Here is an 18510-nt window from a genome sequence, read left to right as displayed (position 1 = left end):
TAAAAAAGAATAGAATTTTTTAATTAAAAATGTCATGGCCTAGTCGGTTAAGCATCCAACTCTTGATTTTGGCTCAGGTCATGATCTCAGGGTAGTGAGATTGAGCCCCACAACAGGCTTGGCACTGGGCATAGAACCTGCCTAAGAGTCTCTCTCTCTCCCTCTCCCCTGGCTTGCCTTTCTCTGGCCCCCCCCAAAAAAACAAAGTCAGATCAATATCCAGAAAAATAACCATATGCATATATGTGTGTATGTGTGTGTGTATATATATATACACACACACATACACACACATATATATAACATATAGCTATAGGTATCAAGTCAGGAAAGCCCAAACCCTTAGACAAAGAAATACAGCACAAGTTCATCTTCAATTTCTTAGCAATCTACAAACTAAACTCTATTAGAGTCAACTTTATAAATTATCAAAATATTATCCTCCTGGATCAGGAAAAAAAATCATAAGGATATGATTAGGTTAACTTAATGGATCTCAACCAGAGGCAGTTTTGCCCTCCAGGAAACATCTGGCAGGGTCTAGAGATATTTTTGGTTGTCACACTGAGGCAAGGAAGAAGGCCATAGCCTACTAGTAACCAGTGGCTAGAAGCTAGGCATGCCGCTAAGCATCCTATAACACACGGCACAGTCCCCCCACAAGAATTATGTGCTCTATAACAGCTACAGTGATGATGCAGAGAAATCTGGAATAGGTGATGAAATGTGAATATGGACTACACTGTATCAATGCTAAATTTCCTGAATCTGATTATTTTCATGTCGCTCTATAAGAGAACAACTTTCTTTCTGGGAAATACATATCAAAGTATTCAGAAATAAAGGAACATGTCTCAACTTACCTGCAAATGGTTCAGAAAAAGATATGTCTATATGTATATATGTAGAGAGAAAGAATGAATGGTAAAGCAATGAGCCAAATGCTAACAACTGGTGAATCTGAGTAAAGAATATACAGAAATGTTTATTATTTTTCTAACTTAAAATTATATCAAAATAAAAAGTTAAGTATTATCATGCCTGAAAATTTCTTTCAACTGGAAAACTTTATACAATTTTCCAGTATATATGTGTAATAAAGCCAAGCAGATTTACTCCTTTCTCAAAATAAATTACATTATCTTGAATAGATACTTGTAAATTTGGTCAAGATAAGGAAGCATAAGCTGAAAAGTATTAATTTCTAAAATGTGAAGTGCCCAGAAAAACCTAGAAACATTTATGTGTCAAGGGTTAACATTCTTTAGTATATTATACTATATCACAGTAAATGCATGGCCTAATACCCCTTGCACTGTGTATTTCAGGCTTTCAACACACACTGAAAACTGCAAACATTTTGAATCACGTAAGATCTGAACGAAATCAATGGGAAAATATGTATAAGAAATAATACAAAAACTTTTTTTTAAGACTCAAATTTTCAGAAGCTTAATATTAGTTCTGGATTCTTGAAATTTACCACTTCTATTTCTAGGCACTTATTACTTAAGAAGCAATCAACAAAACGCAATAGCAACTTTGTAAACAGTAACAGTCACTTTTGGAAAACAGTAATTAAAATTTTTAAATCCAGGAAAAAAATAAGGGCACTTACAGATGTCTGGGACATACTTGACTGTTGTGTGACACTTCCTGTTGGGGATGTAGATGGTCTTCCACTGGACAAACTTGCCTAAAATAATAAGATCTTTATAACAGATCTATAAGAATCTAAAGTTAAAAGTTTTTGGTACCAGGATACCACAAAACCATGATAAAAGTCAAAACGTCTCTTATAAACCAATCCATTTCACAGCCAACATAGATTAAGCTTTGGCCAAACAGATTAAGAGGAAAAGAAAAAGCTGAACGATGAAAACTGAGGACCCAAAGGCTAATCTTATTTTAATAGCTGCACCCATTGTCAGTCTTACTCAACAGCTCTCTTCTTTGAAGTGAAACCACCCATAAGAACATTATGAAAAAGAAATTGTAGCTACATGAAGTACCAGGGGGTTTCAGTTTCCTAACTTGTATCATGAACACGAGGTTATTTAGAAGTACATTAGGAAGAAGAAACAACAGCTGGGTGTGTGTTTCTAATAGAAATAACTCTTTTTCAGGTTTAGTCAACTGAGATCCTCCTTTAGTAAGAAGATTTAAGATTAAATCTCACATGTAGGCGAACCTGGGTGGCTCAGTGGGCTAAACCTCTGCTTTCGGCTCAGGTCATGATCCCAGGACCCTGGGATCGAGCCCCGCATCGGGCTCTCTGCTCAGCGGGGAGCCTGCTTCCCTTCCTCTCTCTGCCTGCCTCTCTGCCTACTTGTGACCTCTCTCTGTCAAATAAATAAAGTATTTAAAAAAAAAAAATCTCACATGTAGTTTTACTTAAATAAACAGAATAACAAAAATCTTTTTTAAAACAAGTATTTAATCATAAAATTATCCTGTTATCAGTAGGAAAAGTACGTGTGGGTATTAGAAAGCTTCATGGATACTATTTTAGATAGAAAGTTTCTGGAGTGATACACTATTAAGATTAAACATATTAAACACCTCTTAAGAATGAAAAACAGCAGTGAGTCTAGAAAAGGAACACCTCTACTTTACCTCTTATAATTTCATGCAGTTCAATTTTTTTAATGAATGTAAATTACTTATATTAAAAAAAAAAAACATTTTTCACTGAAATGTAAATACAGTTCATGTAACCTGAAGACCTGAAGTATTCACTGTTGTACCTAGAATTTTATACACATATTCCTGACACTTGCACTGAATTTCTGCAGTGCAAATAAAAAGCAGTGGGACAAAAGCTAGCGACAGAGCACCATATAAGACATAGCCATATTTGTTTCATTAACTTCTATTTGGCCACCTATTAATTTCTTTAAGAAAAAATAATCAGGGGCGCCTGGGTGGCTCAGTGGGTTAAGCCGCTGCCTTCGGCTCAGGTCATGCATGATCTCAGGGTCCTGGGATCGAGTCCCGCATCAGGCTCTCTGCTCAGCAGGGAGCCTGCTTCCTCCTCTCTCTCTTTCTGTCAAATAAATAAATAAAATCTTAAAAAAAAAAAACTATCTAAAAAAAAATTTTTTTCAAAAAAAAGAAAAAATAATCATAGGACATTTAAGGATTCTGAAATAACTCCCAACGTATTTGTTTTCAGTGATTATCTGCTAAGAATATCAACTTTTCGTTGATGTTGGCCTCATAAACTCTCCAATTATGAAAGTCTTACCTGAACAGCAGCAAGGCTCTGCAGCTGGGAGCTGCTCAAGTGCTGCTGCTGCAGCGCGGCTGTGTGCAGCATCAAGTGCTGCTGCTGAGCGGCGTACATCTGCTGCAGGTACTGCGCAGCGGAGCTGGGCGGCCGGTGCAAGGCCTGTTGAATCACCTGTGGGCAGCCAATTGAACCAAGGTCAAACCTGGATCTTAACGTTCATCTGAACCATAAAATAAAGTATGAAAAAACAGGCAGTTGAAAATTTCACTGCTTTAATATTCAATGTCAAGTTTATTAACACAGTTCTCTCCTAGTTACACATTGCTGAGATGCACTAATCTATACAAATTACAATCATCCAGAAGAGACAATTCACCAAAGAACAGAAGAGCCAAATGAGCACTTGAAAAGATCTTCAATCTCATTAGTAGTCAAAATTTATAAATTAAAACAAGATACTATTCAGGGGACCTGGGTGGCTCAGTGGGTTAAGCGTCTGCCTTCGGCTCGGGTCATGATCAGGGTTCTGGGATCAAGTCCCACATCGGGCTCTCTGCTCAGTGGAGAGCCTGCTTCCAGGCACCCACCCCACCCACACCCCCCGCCAGCTGCTCTACTTGTGATCTCTGTCAAATAAATAAAGAAAATCTTTAAAAAACAAAAACAAAACAGAACCAAGATACTATTCTCCAACTTTCAGATGAATAAAGATTTAAAAGAATACTACCACTAAATGGGAAAAAAGATATTCTCATAGTGTTAGTAAGTATGGAAACTGGTATAACTATTTTGGATAAAACTTAGTAGAATTCTGGGCCTGGGTGTAGAGGGAATATGCAGAACCCTACGGTAGTTACAAACAGTAACACAGAGGTGCCTGGGTGGCTCAGTTGGTTAAGGGTCTAACTCTTGATTTTGGCAGGTCATACATCATCTCAGGGTCTAGAGACTGAGTGCCGTGTCGGACTCTGCACTGGGCATTGAGCCTGCTTAAGATTCTCTCCCTCTCCCAACTCTCTCAAAAAAAAAATAAAATAAAATAAAAATAGCCCTGTAGATCCATTCTGCCCAGTATAGCAGCCACTAGCCACATGTGCCTCCTGAGTACTAATGCAACTAAGAAAATTAGTTTTTGATTTTACTAAATTTTAATATAAACAGCCACATGTACTTCGGAGCTACTGTGTATTGAATATAGACATATCTACATTTATCGACAACACAAGAATTCCCAATATATTATTAGGTGAAAAGAGCAGATTACTAACTGGTATATAGAGTAAGATACCATTTTTATATTAAAATATTTAAAGGAATATTCAGAAAAACATTAAAAGACTCCTGAGAGGCAACTAGATTTAAGGTGATTTTTACCTTCTCATGTGTATTTTTCTTTAAATGTCTGGAAAAAAATCTGAGTAGTATTATATTAATAATCACATAAAATTATAAGGATGTTTCATGTTTTAAATTAATTTTTTAAATGTTTTTTAAATGCCAGATTCCTTTCAACATAGAATAAAACTATTTTAACTAAAAAAAATTCCTGAAAAAGTGTTAATTACTGTATTTGTTAATGAAATATAAAATCTGAGCCTGAGACTTCATAAATAGATAAATGTAGGAAAGTCAAATAAATATTCTAAAAACAGAGAAAAATCCTTTATCCTTTATCTGTCCAAACCCGTAAGTCAGACTACACCAGTCCTCTGCAACCATGTCCCAAAGTCACATCATGCCCACAGTGACTCTTAAACAGCACAGAACCCTAACCTCAGCATCAACCACAGAGTTTTCAGAGCTAAGGGAGTAACAGAGCCATAACCCTACAGCTTGAGGTCTGAGTCAGGATACCATGAGCCATAAAGCAATGAATCTCTTTATTCAAATTCCAAGAAAACATATTTCCTTGTGTTTACTTTCATGTATACATAGCTCATCTCTCCAACTATAGACTGCTAAACCTGCTACAGATTCTTATGACAAAATCAATGCAGGAGTTTGAACCTTAGTTGCAGAAGACTATAGACCAACATTAAGTGAAAGAGAATTACAATAGTATGCCTTTTTGGTCACGTAAATCTATATATGTTCTTTAAATTACATAACAAAACTAAAATTAAATTGAAATAAGAAATGAGTAAACTATTTGACACATTTTTGTCAGAGTATAGTCATTTCTTATCATCAACATAGTCTTTCATTGTCATTCAACCACAGACTCATGGAAGAGAGACTCATTAAATACAAATTAAAGGTAAACTGCACTGTTCTTATATTGTTTCTCTAAAGAAATGAAAAGGGCAAATAGTATTCACAGGAATGAAAACAAATGCCGGAAGGTATTAAAGAATTCCTTAGGTAATTCAATAAATATTGATTTGATTAAATTTGGGGGGTAACAATGATATGACTTCATAAGAATTAGTGTTAATGCTATTTGTGAGATACATGTATATCTACACATTTCCAGTTAACATTTTATTTTTTTTTTTTAAGATTTTATTTATTTATTTGACAGAGAGAGATCACAAGTAGGCAGAGAGGCAGGCAGAGAGAGAGAGGAAGAGAAGCAGGCTCTCCGCTGAGCAGAGAGCCCGATGCGGGACCCTGAGATCATGACCTGAGCCGAAGGCAGCAGCTTAACCCACTGAGCCACCCAGGCGCCCAACACTTTATTTTTTATTAACACATCCAGCTTAGGTAGAAACTAGAGATCAAAACGGCACAGTAAAATACCACATTCCTGTGTCCCTTGCCTCAAAGAAAGGTGAAGAACATTAATAATACATTCCCCATTCCTGTCTGAACTTTTGCTGAACTCACTCAGCCTCCCAACAATTTTGATTCCACCCCATGGTAACTTCAGAATCCTAAACAACAAATAGCAATGGAGTGGAGAGAGGAATATCTTGCAAACAACTAAGTTATTTCAGAGTAGAATGAAATTATGGAGATTGTAGAAAGAGTAAGCAGGTACAACAAAAAAAAAATAAAAACTCAGAGTGGTTAAAGGCACAACTCTAAAACCAGACAATCTACTAGCTATGTGAATTTAGGAAAAGTTATTTAGCCCATTTAAAACATCAGTCTTCCCACCTATAAAATGGAGATAATATCTATTTCACAGAGGTGTGCTGAGGATCAAAAGAGATAACCCACGTAAAGCGTTCATCAAATGCTTGGCACATAGCAACTGTTCAATAAATACTAAATATTATTATTGACTGGGTATATATATATTGTGCCCCACACAGTTCTAATGCTTCCTTTAATCCTCATAACTGGGGTGCCTGGGTGGCTCAGTCAATTAAGGCTCTGATTCTTGGTTTCAGCTCAGATCATGATTTCAGGATTGTAAGACTGAGCCCCCACAACCAACTCAATAAGCAGCTGGGAGTCTGCTTAGGAGTCTCTCTCCTTCACTCCCCCTTAGCTCCTCCCCTTGCTTGAGCTCATGCACTCACACTCTCCAGCGCTCTGTCTCTTAAAATCTCTCTCTCAAAATCTTTTTTTTTTTTTAAATCCTCATCATAACTAAGGAGCTAGGTGGTCTTATCCTCATTTCAGTTTCCTGATGTGCAAAGAGATCACGCCCCTCATCCAACACTACATAGGTATTAATGATTAAGAAGATGGAATTCAAAGAGCGTATCAGACTGTAATGCCCATGCCCTTTTTATGCAATACCATATTGTCTCAACATCCGTTATTATAAAGATTAATTTTCTCAACCAAGTGAAGACCTAAAACTTTTCCTAGTTAAATATTCCCTTCCCCCTCGGCCCCCAGAAGCTTAAAATGGATCCTCCTACTTAGGTTCTTAGACCACTTGAGTTTTAAATGAACCTCTTAACACATCTACAGACCTGAATAGATCTTCCTAAGTCTATATTTTGGGTTCAAATACAAAGAACCCAGAAAAACCTAGAGCCATTCTACATATCAAGGCTGTAGGTTGAGTTTCTCCACATTGCAGCAGCACCTAGAGTCCTTTCAGCTATAATTTTCCTGACATATGGTTTTATAGGCCACCTGCTGATAAATATAAGCCCTGTCAATAGGATTATTAAATAACTTTTTTATTGTTTCTAACATTAACAATCCTAACTGTACTCATTTAGAGAATATCATGTGACTCATCTGAGGACATGAAACAATAGCTTCATCTGGCTTAAGAGAAAAGTAATGACATCCTAAGTCTCAGTCTACCATGCATTCTAACTGAAATACCTGTACGGCATGTCGGTCTGAGCCACTGTAGACAGAGATCTGAGGTTGCTGCATTCGAGAGGAGGAAGTGGTGATAGTGGTGGTGGTCGTGCTGCTGGTTGTTGTCGACACAGAAGATGTGCCAGGGTTTGGTTCACTATCCATAGCTGTACTGTGGTCCTTGAATCTGTTAGGTTACACAAAGGATTTGCATTGGCAAAAGCATTATTTCATGGGCTTTAAAGAATATTTAATTATTTCAAAGAAATAATCAGCAACAATCTAAATTTTTAAGACCCTCCCAAAATGGCATACATCGCACAAAGTCACCATAACCACTTAGAAAGTAAAAGTACTTCGCAAATATGTAGCATATTTGATAGTTAATACCTACTAACTTTGCATTCAAATGATTCAGGATACGCAACTTAAATAAATCCTGGCCTAAACTTTATCTTTCCATTACTGAAAGATAAGTGAAACCAGAACAGGTTTATAAGAGACCACTAAACTACCTAAAAAAACAAATGCTTAAGCAGCATCAGAGTACTTTAAAGTATTTTTTTACGTTCTTTTGTCCATACTAATCACAAATTAAAGTAATTCTTATCTATATATTAAAACAGGATGCCTAAGGACTTGTGTTAATTAGGTTGTTTCTGGTTACCATATCCACTCTGCTTTAAAAACATGTTCTCTTATTAAATAATTTAAAAAATTGTTTTTTTAGGATTTTATTTTTTAAGTAATCTCCATATCTAACACGGGGCTCTAAGGGACACCTGGGTGGCTTAGTGGGTAGGGCATGTGACTCTTGACCTCAAGGACCTCTTGAGTTTAAGCCCAACACTAGCATAAAACTTACATTAAAAAAAAAAAAAGGCAAATTGGGGTGCCTGGGTGACTCAGTGGGTTAAGCCTCTGCCTTCCGCTAGGGTCATGATCCCAGGGTTCTGGGATCAAGCTATGCCTGGGGCTCTCTGCTCAGTGGGGAGGCTGCTTCCCCGCCCTCTCTCTCTCTGCCTACTTGTGATCTCTGTCAAATAAATAAATAAAATATTAAAAAAAAAAAAAGGTAAAAATAGTAATTTTTTATTAACTCACACTGGCTTTTCCCTTATTAGTCTATAACATTGTCCTTACTACATCTAATAACTCTGATTATACTTATTAGCAGATTACTCTGGGAAATCAGAGAAGCACCTGACAACAATTTTCCCACTTCCCCACAAAAGTGTCTTTTCACAAAGAATTGCTCCAAATTCTGAAAACAGCACAATTATGTCACTTTCCCCACATATGAACAATAAAGTTCATAAAGTACATTTTTGTACCAAACTTTCTGATTTCTTCCCCTCCAATACTGCAAACTCACTTCACTATTGTGATATAAACTTCCACTTCACCTTGAATCTATATTTTAATTCAATCAAACAACATTGTATTTTAAGTCAATTCTGAAGCCCTTGAATTGTTAGAGAGTAGAACTGCAATAGTTTTGTAGAGTTAGAAATGCACCCGAATGGTGAAAAGCACACCTGTGAATACAACAGTCTTATCTGCCTTTCTTAACCCCTCTTTTCTTCTGAGAAACAAAATTTGACACACATCACATCAGCATCATTGACAAGAATGTAACAAGAACACTTTCTACTTCATGAAAAGACAAAGGAATTTGGTACTAATTATGCATGCATACGCTATTTCCATATGGTGTCCTTTTATGTACAAATATTCTTTGTTCTTTACATCATTTATATAAATAGTATTTATATGCTCCTCAAGGAATTAAAAGTAAAATGAAAATTCAATTTAATAAAAAGTGAAAGGAAAACAGCTGACTTCACTTTTCTGATTAGTAAATGACTCACACATCTTTATGCTTCTCTGGGGTTTTGGTTTTTTTTTTTATAGTTTTTCAAACTGCCTTCCCAATCATCAAATCACAGCATCATATGGCAACTGTTCAACATCATTCAGATTTAGTGGTAGATAAGGTAAAGTTTTTACCAAATTACTGGCTTCGTAACACTTATGAAACATGTAGCAGTGACATGCAAAAAGCCAACTTAAATTCTGGTCCTTTTAGAGTGGTATTCTATGCAATCATGTGGTCAAACTCAGACCCCATGGTAGGTATGTTCTGTAACAAACCAAAAACGGTCACAGATACTCCAAATTCTAGGCACAAATCTAAACATCAGTGAGTAGAACTGGTCAAACCACTGTACTGCATTTGGAGACCTGGCACAAAAGAACAATTTTGCTAACTCCACAGTGTGCGTAGTACTGTCTGCAAAATACAGCTGGCAGTCCTGGTGCCCAAGAGGCCTACCCAGGAAACACTTAAGTTTGAGCAGCTAGCTAAGGATACCATCACACCACACCGCCACACAAGAATATGGCCCTCTAAGGGGGCATCTACACTGCAGCCAAAGACCCAGGGGAGACAGGGTCTTTCTTCTGGGGTATTTTCTGCCTAGCCAGACCCGCAGGAACATTTCTCCCCACCACCCTCCGCTCCAAGGCCCGCGCTGGGACATCTCCACGCCTCCCAGGGGAGGGCGGTGAGCAGCCTCGTCTCAGGTTCTCCTACCGAGGAGCAGTGGGTTGACGCCGGGGCGGGAAGGAGGGGAGCGCGAAGGAGGCCTGGCAGTGCCCGCCCAACCCTCCCCAGCCTCCGCGGGCCCCCGGCGCGGGCATCCGTGACAAGGCTGCCCTCGGGGCCCACTTGCAGGGATGACAGCGCCTGAGGAGCCCTCCGGGACTTAGCTCCCGGAAGACCCCAGCGATCGGGGTCCCTGGGGTGACTCTGCGCGCAGGGCCCGGCCGATTTGGGATCAGACTGCGGAAGGGGCGCTCCCGCCTGGAGGGAACTAGACCCTTACAGTTGGCCTCCGCCCCCCGTTATGTGCCAAGCAGGATCCCCAAAGATAAGGAAGCTCTTGGGTCTCCCATTCCCTGCACTGCCCACCAGAGAGCCTTGAGCTTTCCCCTTAGGGGACATGTCGCTGCCCCACTCGCCCCCCGGTTACGACATCAGTCACCAGCAAGTCACTCACTCCGCTTCCGCCATCTTCTCTCCTCCATCACTAACACGGGCTGCGCATGCGCCCCCCGGCGGCCAGCGGAGGGGCGGGGTCGACTCAGCCCTGGGGCCTCCCAAGGTCACGTGGCGTCCTCGGCTTCCAATCCCCCCCTCCCACCTGAGGCCTTGCGGGCTCTGGGAAGTAACCAGGTTTCCTTGTCTCCCGTCCACCCCTCGCTTTCTATTGCCTAAGGTCTCACTCTCGAGACGGGATCTGTAACCGAGATATGAAAAGTTGTGTTTAGACTGTTAAGTTACATACTTAAAGAACAGCTCAAATATACAAAAGCCTATGTAAATTGCAGAGAGTGAGATGAAAGAAAATACAAGAAGACTGGATGCTTGGAGTTCAGTGGGAAAGGAAAAACTGTGGTGGTGCAGGTCTTGCTAACTGGGGCTCAGTGGAACTGTAGGTCCAAACCAGCAGTTCCTCTCTCAGGCTCAAAGATAGTGTTCCAGTCGCTGGTGAGGTTAAGGAATCACCCTGATTACCCTATGAGTATCATTCATGTCTACGACATGAATTTACTGAGCACTTGGTAGGGATTGCAAACTTGAATACGAGAGAGAAGTTTGCTAGTACGTTTTACTGTTCAGTATATATGCTAAGTCCTCCGAGGCAGAATGAGACAAAGAGGAGTATTAAAAAGTCCCTGTCTTCCAGGAAATCCTAATTTGAAGACTGGGGAGAGTTTTGTAGAAATATCCCTGCAATATAAGTGTTCTGAAACAGATCCGTTAAGTGATTTGGAAACCTTAAGTTCACAGAATAATCAATCTTTACTATACTTAACAGAAAAAAAAGTGTACTGATCACAAACAATGTCTTCTTTTGGTATTTCTTAAGATGGTAGAACTGCACTAATTTCAAGAGCTGAGAAATGAAGTACTGATATAAATCTATCGTGAAGTGTCATGTGGTCTAATGAAAAGTATACTTAATCTCGGAAATCTTGTGTTTCAGGCTCTCCCTAGGGTAGGGAAAAGAACACTTCCAATGTAAACTAAATTGTCAGTTTACGCCTACCCCCCTATCCCACCTCTGAGAACATGGGGGGGGGGTAATTTTCTTTTGTTAAAAGACTTTATTTTTTAAGTAATCTCCACACCTAAAGTGAGACTCAAACTTATAACCAGTAGAGCGAGAGTTGCACACTATACCGGCTAAACGAGCTGGGCACCGCTGAAAATGTGGTTTCTTTACCTTACTTTCCCCTCTGAGAGCAGTGCCTTTCCTACTACTCATACGAGAACTCCCTGAGAAAGTCCCCTTTGAAAAATCCCTGTAGATACTTAAAAATAAGATATCATCACTTTTTCTTTCTTTTCTGACCTGCTCATATGGTGTCATTGTCATTTGACTCTCAAGAATCAACTGTCCATTGGTATTGCTGAAATTTCTTTTAGAGAAACAAAAGTAAAGAAAGCACAGTCTTATACCTAAAGATCAAAAATGCATAATTCCAAGGAGTGTTTGGAATAAAAGGGGCAAAATTGTTCCTTTCTTTCCTCTTTTCCTTGAACATCTAAGGCCCATGTCTATATTGTCACCTGGTGAAGATTGGCTTTAAAATTCCAGATGTATTTTAGATCAGTATTGCTTTTTAGAAACATTTCCAGACTTGATAGTTATTATAACATCAACCTTTTCTACAACCTTTTTCTAAGTGCAGAGGATTTTCACAAACTCTTTTACTCTGCACAACAACCCTGTGGTATTTTACCATCACGCCCATTTAGCACAGAAGTATAGTGAGGTGATTTGATACCCACGGTGTCTAAACCTAGACACAGGATTCTAATTTAAGCTTTCCATCTCCAAAGCCAAGTTTTTGCTGTTGTTGTTGTCGTTGTTGTTTTCTTCACAGCAGCATTCAGCAAGCCACTATGGGATATGTTAGAACAAGAAAAGTATGATAAGGGACTACTCTTAAGAAATTTATCATCACTCACGGGGCACCTGGGTGGTTCAGTGGGTTAAGCCTCTGCCTTCAGCTGGGATCATGATCCCAAGGTCCCGGGATCAAGCCCCACATCGGGTTCTCTGCTCGGTGGGGAGCCTGCTTCCTTCTCTCTCTCTCTGTCTGCCTCTCTGCCTACTTGTAATCTCTGTCTGTCAAATAAGTAAATAAAATCTTTAAAAGAAAGAAAGAAAGAAAGAAATTTATCATCACTTATCTGACCAGAGAGAGGACAGTGCTTTACTTCTTTTTTGGGGGTGGGGGGTTATTTATTTATTTGATAGAGAGAGAAGGAACACAAGCCGGGGAGTGGGAGAGGGAGAAGCAGGCTTTTCCCGGTGAGCAGGGAGCCTGATGTGGGGTTCAATCCCAGGACCCCGTTATCATGACTAAGCTGAAGGCAGACACTTAATGACTGAGCCACCCAGGGGCCCCCAGTGTTTTACTTCTTTATGATTTCTTAAGGAAAGGATGTATATGGCATGCTAGAAGGTTGAACTTCTTTCTAAAGTTTCCAGGAACCATTACCTTGGAAAAGTGCTAGGATTCTCTTTGATTTTAGAAAAAACTCTCTCTAAAAAAAAAAAAAAGAAGAAAGAAAGAAAGAAAGAAAGAAAGAAAGAAAGAATGAAAGAAAGAAAGAACCCTCTAGCTTTATGAAGAATGGATTGGAAGAAAAGGAAAACGGATACAGGGCAACTAACTGAGAAACTGTATGAATCCTAAGAGAAAGGGTAAGGGCTAAAGGAGTGGTAGAAAGGGCTAGATTAAAATTTTAGTTCCTTAGTTGCATGAGTCACACATCAAGTGTGACTTGTGGCTAGTGGCAACTATATTGTGCTGTGCAGATATGGAACATTTTTCCATCATTACAGAAAACTCTATTGGACAGAGCCAGTTTAGACTCTAGATCAGGAGTTGGCAAATTACTATTTCTGCCTTCATCTTTGGGGCCACTTATACCAAATACCATCGACTGGTGGCTTAAACACAAAACAGTTATTTCTCACAGTTCTGGAGGCTGGGAAGTCCAAGATCAAGGTGCCAGCAGATTCAGTATCTAGTGAGAACCCTCTTTTTAGTTTTGCAGACAGCTGCCTCCTTGCTCAATCCTTATAGGGTAGCAGACATGGGGACTATAGACATTTGGGCCACTTCTTCATGTAACCCACTTGTGCCTTCACAGCCTGCTGGGCCCTTTCCATTTGGTGATGGAATGCTGCTATGCACCCCCAACTTTATGGCTTGGTAACTCAAGTAACACTCAATTTCTGATAGGTGGCTAGGTCTCATGGTAACTGCGTGACCCATTGAGTCCCTACTAAGGCCCAGTAGCAGGCCAAGAACTGGTTTTCAAAAGAAAAATAGTTATATGAATAGGATGAAAGGGCTTTTTTCCCCCAAATTCTAAGGACCTGCGTAATGATTTACCTATAGGGGCCTATCAAAAGCTCCAAACAGGAACGAGAAGGAAGGAGAGAAAATGGCGTCCACGGATTACAGTACATACAGCCAAGCTGCAGCCCAGCAGGGCTACAGTGCATACACCGCCCAACCCACTCAAGGATATGCACAGACCACCCAGGCATATGGGCAGCAAAGTTATGGAACCTATGGACAGCCCACTGATGTCAGCTATACCCAAGCTCAGACCACTGCTACCTATGGGCAGACCGCCTATGCAACTTCTTATGGACAGCCTCCTGCTGGTTATACTACTCCAACTGCCCCCCAGGCATACAGCCAGCCTGTCCAGGGTTATGGCACTGGTGCTTACGATACCACCACTGCTACGGTCACTACCACCCAGGCCTCCTATGCAGCTCAGTCTGCTTATGGCACTCAACCTGCTTACCCAGCCTATGGGCAGCAGCCGGCAGCCACCGCACCTGCAAGACCGCAGGATGGTAACAAACCCACTGAGACTAGTCAACCTCAATCTAGCACAGGGGGTTACAACCAGCCCAGCCTAGGATATGGACAGAGTAACTACAGTTATCCCCAGGTACCTGGGAGCTACCCCATGCAGCCAGTCACGGCACCACCATCTTATCCTCCTACCAGCTACTCCTCTACACAGCCGACTAGTTATGATCAGAGCAGTTACTCTCAGCAGAACACCTATGGACAGCAGAGTAGCTATGGTCAACAAAGCAGCTATGGGCAGCAGCCGCCCACTAGTTATCCCCCCCAAACTGGATCCTACAGCCAGGCTCCAAGTCAATATAGCCAACAGAGCAGCAGCTACGGGCAGCAGAGTTCATTCCGACAGGACCACCCCAGTAGCATGGATGTTTATGGGCAGGAGTCTGGAGGATTTTCCGGACCAGGAGAAAACCGGAGCATGAGTGGCCCTGATAACCGGGGCAGGGGAAGAGGGGGATTTGATCGTGGAGGCATGAGCAGAGGTGGGCGGGGAGGAGGACGCGGTGGAATGGGCGCTGGAGAGCGAGGTGGCTTCAATAAGCCTGGTGGACCCATGGATGAAGGACCAGATCTTGATCTAGGCCCACCTGTAGATCCAGATGAAGATTCTGACAACAGTGCAATTTATGTGCAAGGCTTAAATGACAATGTGACTTTAGATGATCTGGCTGACTTTTTCAAGCAGTGTGGAGTTGTTAAGATGAACAAGAGAACCGGACAACCCATGATTCATATCTACTTGGACAAGGAAACAGGAAAGCCCAAAGGGAAAGATTTTCAAGGGAGCAAACTTAAGGTGTCTCTTGCTCGGAAGAAGCCTCCAATGAACAGCCTGCGGGGTGGCATGCCGCCCCGTGAGGGCAGAGGGATGCCGCCGCCCCTCCGTGCAGGTCCAGGGGGCCCAGGAGGTCCTGGGGGCCCCATGGGTCGCATGGGAGGCCGTGGAGGAGACAGAGGTGGCTTTCCCCCAAGAGGGCCCCGGGGTTCTCGAGGGAACCCATCCGGAGGAGGAAATGTCCAGCACCGAGCTGGAGACTGGCAGTGCCCCAATCCGGGTTGTGGAAACCAGAACTTTGCCTGGAGAACAGAATGCAACCAGTGTAAGGCCCCGAAGCCTGAAGGCTTCCTTCCACCACCCTTTCCACCTCCTGGCGGTGACCGTGGCAGAGGTGGCCCTGGTGGAATGCGGGGCGGAAGAGGCGGCCTCATGGACCGCGGTGGTCCCGGTGGGATGTTCAGAGGTGGCCGTGGTGGAGACAGAGGGCGCTTCCGTGGTGGCCGGGGCATGGACCGAGGCGGTTTTGGTGGAGGAAGACGGGGTGGCCCCGGCGGACCCCCTGGACCTTTGATGGAACAGATGGGAGGAAGAAGAGGCGGGCGCGGAGGACCTGGAAAAATGGATAAAGGCGAGCACCGTCAGGAACGCAGAGACCGGCCCTACTAGACGCAGAGACCCCGCAGAGCTGCATTGACTACCAGATTTATTTTTTAAACCAGAAAATGTTTTAAATTTATAATTCCATATTTATAATGTTGGCCACAACATTATGATTATTCCTTGTCTGTACTTTAGTATTTTTCACCATTTGTGAAGAAACATTAAAACAAGTTAAATGGTAAAAAAAAAAAAAAAAAAAAAAAAAAAAAGCTCCAAACAGCATCCCCAACTACAACATACACTTCAAGCACCTTTATAACGCCCAAGTGGCAAGGCAGCTTGCACAGCAGCTTGGACCTGTCAACGAGCCATCTCTTGTTCTGGACCCCCTACAAAACTAGCAGCTTTTTAGGTCATTTAGTAAATGGGATGGAGTAAAACACCCAAATGAGGAATATGTTGCCTCCAAAAGCCGAGACGCCCACTAGGCATCATGCCTTGTTTTTGTTTGGAGGCCAAAAGCAACAATTCATTCTTCCCTTTAGAAGGGATAACTTGACATGCCCCAGAGCAGTGGACCCCTAGAAATGTCACTGAGGTGACAAAGTCTTTTTGGATTTATTTCCCACCTTGTTACATGGAAATGCCTTCCAAACAAGTCTAGAGTAGTTGCTACTCCTTACTTACTAAATTCTGTCAGCATAATGTCATCCATGTACCAACCAGTGTGACACTTTGTGGAAAGGAAAAGTGATCAAGGTCTCTGGGAGCTAAATTATGACGTAGGGCTGTAGAGTTGATGTATGCTCAAGGTAGGAGAGTGAAGGTGTACTGATGGCTTTGCCAGCCAAAAGCAAGCTGCTTTTGGTGGTCTTTACTAATAGAGATCAAGAAAGGAAAGCATTTGCCAGATCGATAGCTATGCAGCAGGGTATGTGTTAATTTGCTCAAGCAAGGAAACCACATCTGGTACAGCAGCTGCAACTGGTGTCACCACGTGGCTAAGCTCATCATAGTTCACTGTCATTCTCCAGGACCCTTCTGTCTTCTGGACAGGCCAACTAAGGGAGTCAAATAAGTATGTGGTAGCAGTCATCTCTGCTATCCTCCAGGAAAGGGCTATTGATTTTTGGCTTACTATTTTACTTGGTAGAAGCAGTTTCAGGGTCTCCCACTTGCCCTTTTCCACCATAATAGCCCTCACTCCACAGGTCAGGGAACCAATGTGGGGATTCTGCAGACTGCTAAGTATATCTATTCCAAGAGTATATTCCAGAACTGAAGAAAGAACCACAGGATAGAGTTGGAAACCAAGTGGGCCCATGGTTAGATAGCCCTGAGACCAAATTCCACCAATAACCTGATCTCTGTAGGCCCCTCCTCTGGCTAATGGGCCACAGTGACATTTGGGTCTCCTGGAATCAATGTTAGTTCAGAGCCATTGTCCTGCAGTCCCCCAAAGGCCTGATTATTTCCTTTACCCCAGTGCACAGTCACCCTAGTAGAAGGCTGTAGGTCCCTTTGGGAAAGGTTAGAGAAATGAACTATAAATTTTTGGTAGTATCCAGAGTCCTTTCTCTGGGGCATGTGACCTCCCCTTCATTTAGGGGTTTCTGGGATCTGTAAACTGCCTGGTGTCTAAGAACTGATTGAGGCACTATGACTCTTTTCTTAAGATACAGGTTAAACTTTTTATTTCCTTAACCAAGAACTTCTCTACTCAACCAGTTCAAGTAAGAATTTGGTAAGTTTCCTATTTCCCTTCTAGGAATACCATGATGAGCTAGCTAATGACATAGGTCTGTGCAAGTCAGACTGTTCTGACTGCGGCTTTGATTAGGCTCTCCATCATGGTGACCATGCCCGCTGAGCCTTTGGCAGTTATGTGCTGCCACTTGGCCCCTGCCCACTTAGGATCCAATTATTCCTGTTGCATTTAGTTCCCCAAGTCAGTGGCTGCATTTCCCACTGTAAGGTCTGGCCTGCAGAGAAGAGTGATCACAGAACTCTTCAGGATGCCAGGGCTCCCCTCATAAACTGCAATGGGGTGAATGTGTCTCCCCTGCCCCAAACTTCATATATTGAAGCCTTAATCCCCCAATGTGATGGTATTCAGAGCCTCCTCTAAATTAGGGAGGTGATTAGGTCATCAGGATAGAGCCTTCATAAATGGAATTTGTGCCCCTAGAAGAGGAGACAAGAGAGGGAGATGCTCTCTCTCACTCGCATGTGAGGATACAGCCAACAAAATGGTTATCTGCAAACCAGGAATAAGGCTCTCACCAGACACCACCACATCGGCCAGCATCTCAATCAACTTCGCATCCTCTAGAACTGTGAGAAAGGGTCGTTTGTCATTTGAGCCACCCAGTGGTGGCTATTTGTGGTATTTGTGGTGTGGAATTTGTCATAGCAGCCCAAATTCACCAACTCAAGCCCATGCTCCAAATCCAGCCTGCCCCTTGTTTTGGTATAGCTCTCAAGAGGAGAATTATTTTTCCATTTCTAATGATTGTGGGGGTAGGGGGGATCAAAAGAAGAAAAGTAGTGACAAGTGAAAATCGTGTGAAATTTAAATTTCATTTTCCATTAAGTAGGGTCTTACTGGAATACAGTCATGCCCATTCATTTATGTTTTGCCGTCTGTGCCAGCTTCTTTGCTATGAGAGGTAGGGCTGACAACAGTGTAAGGATCTGCTCACTGTGTGGCCCT

General features: G+C 41.9%; 2 protein-coding genes and 1 pseudogene across 12 annotated transcripts in view; 1 reads left to right on the top strand and 2 right to left on the bottom strand.

Moving 5' to 3' along the window:
• The window catches only part of PHC3 (polyhomeotic homolog 3), a 78556-nt gene extending 67921 nt beyond the window's left edge, over positions 1 to 10635 (bottom strand). For 8 of the 11 annotated variants that reach the window (XR_009351018.1, XR_009351017.1, XM_059163500.1 and 5 more), the window contains exons 1-4: positions 10507 to 10635; positions 7466 to 7631; positions 3248 to 3403; positions 1619 to 1696 (exon numbers count right to left, since the gene is read on the bottom strand). Coding sequence is in view for 9 of the 11 variants with exons in the window: in XM_059163500.1 (XP_059019483.1) it covers positions 1619 to 1696; positions 3248 to 3403; positions 7466 to 7631; positions 10507 to 10520 (414 nt within the window). In the remaining 2 variants the exon portion in view is untranslated. Of the gene's footprint in view, positions 1 to 1618; positions 1697 to 3247; positions 3404 to 7465; positions 7632 to 9454; positions 9598 to 10418 lie in introns of those variants that run through there. The other 3 variants (XM_059163502.1, XM_059163501.1, XM_059163504.1) reach the window with 3 other exon arrangements.
• A 3324-nt stretch (positions 10636 to 13959) lies between these two features.
• On the top strand, positions 13960 to 15903 carry LOC131824878 (RNA-binding protein EWS-like). The gene has a single exon (XM_059163499.1). It carries the CDS (start codon positions 13977 to 13979, stop codon positions 15861 to 15863), a length of 1887 nt encoding a protein of 628 aa, XP_059019482.1. The 5' UTR covers positions 13960 to 13976; the 3' UTR covers positions 15864 to 15903.
• Positions 15904 to 16100: 197 nt separating this feature from the next.
• On the bottom strand, positions 16101 to 17384 carry LOC131825589 (uncharacterized; annotated as a pseudogene).
• Positions 17385 to 18510: the final 1126 nt, after the last annotated feature.

Source organism: Mustela lutreola, chromosome 2 (assembly GCF_030435805.1).
Source record: "Mustela lutreola isolate mMusLut2 chromosome 2, mMusLut2.pri, whole genome shotgun sequence".
Taxonomy (NCBI): domain Eukaryota; kingdom Metazoa; phylum Chordata; class Mammalia; order Carnivora; family Mustelidae; genus Mustela; species Mustela lutreola.
Note: the sequence above shows the minus strand (reverse complement) of the source record. Positions and strands in the feature narration are given on the sequence as shown.

Excerpts from the sequence above, each read along its gene's own strand:
- LOC131824878 (XM_059163499.1), top strand. The coding sequence starts at position 13,977 with ATGGCGTCCACGGATTACAGTACATACAGCCAAGCTGCAGCCCAGCAG.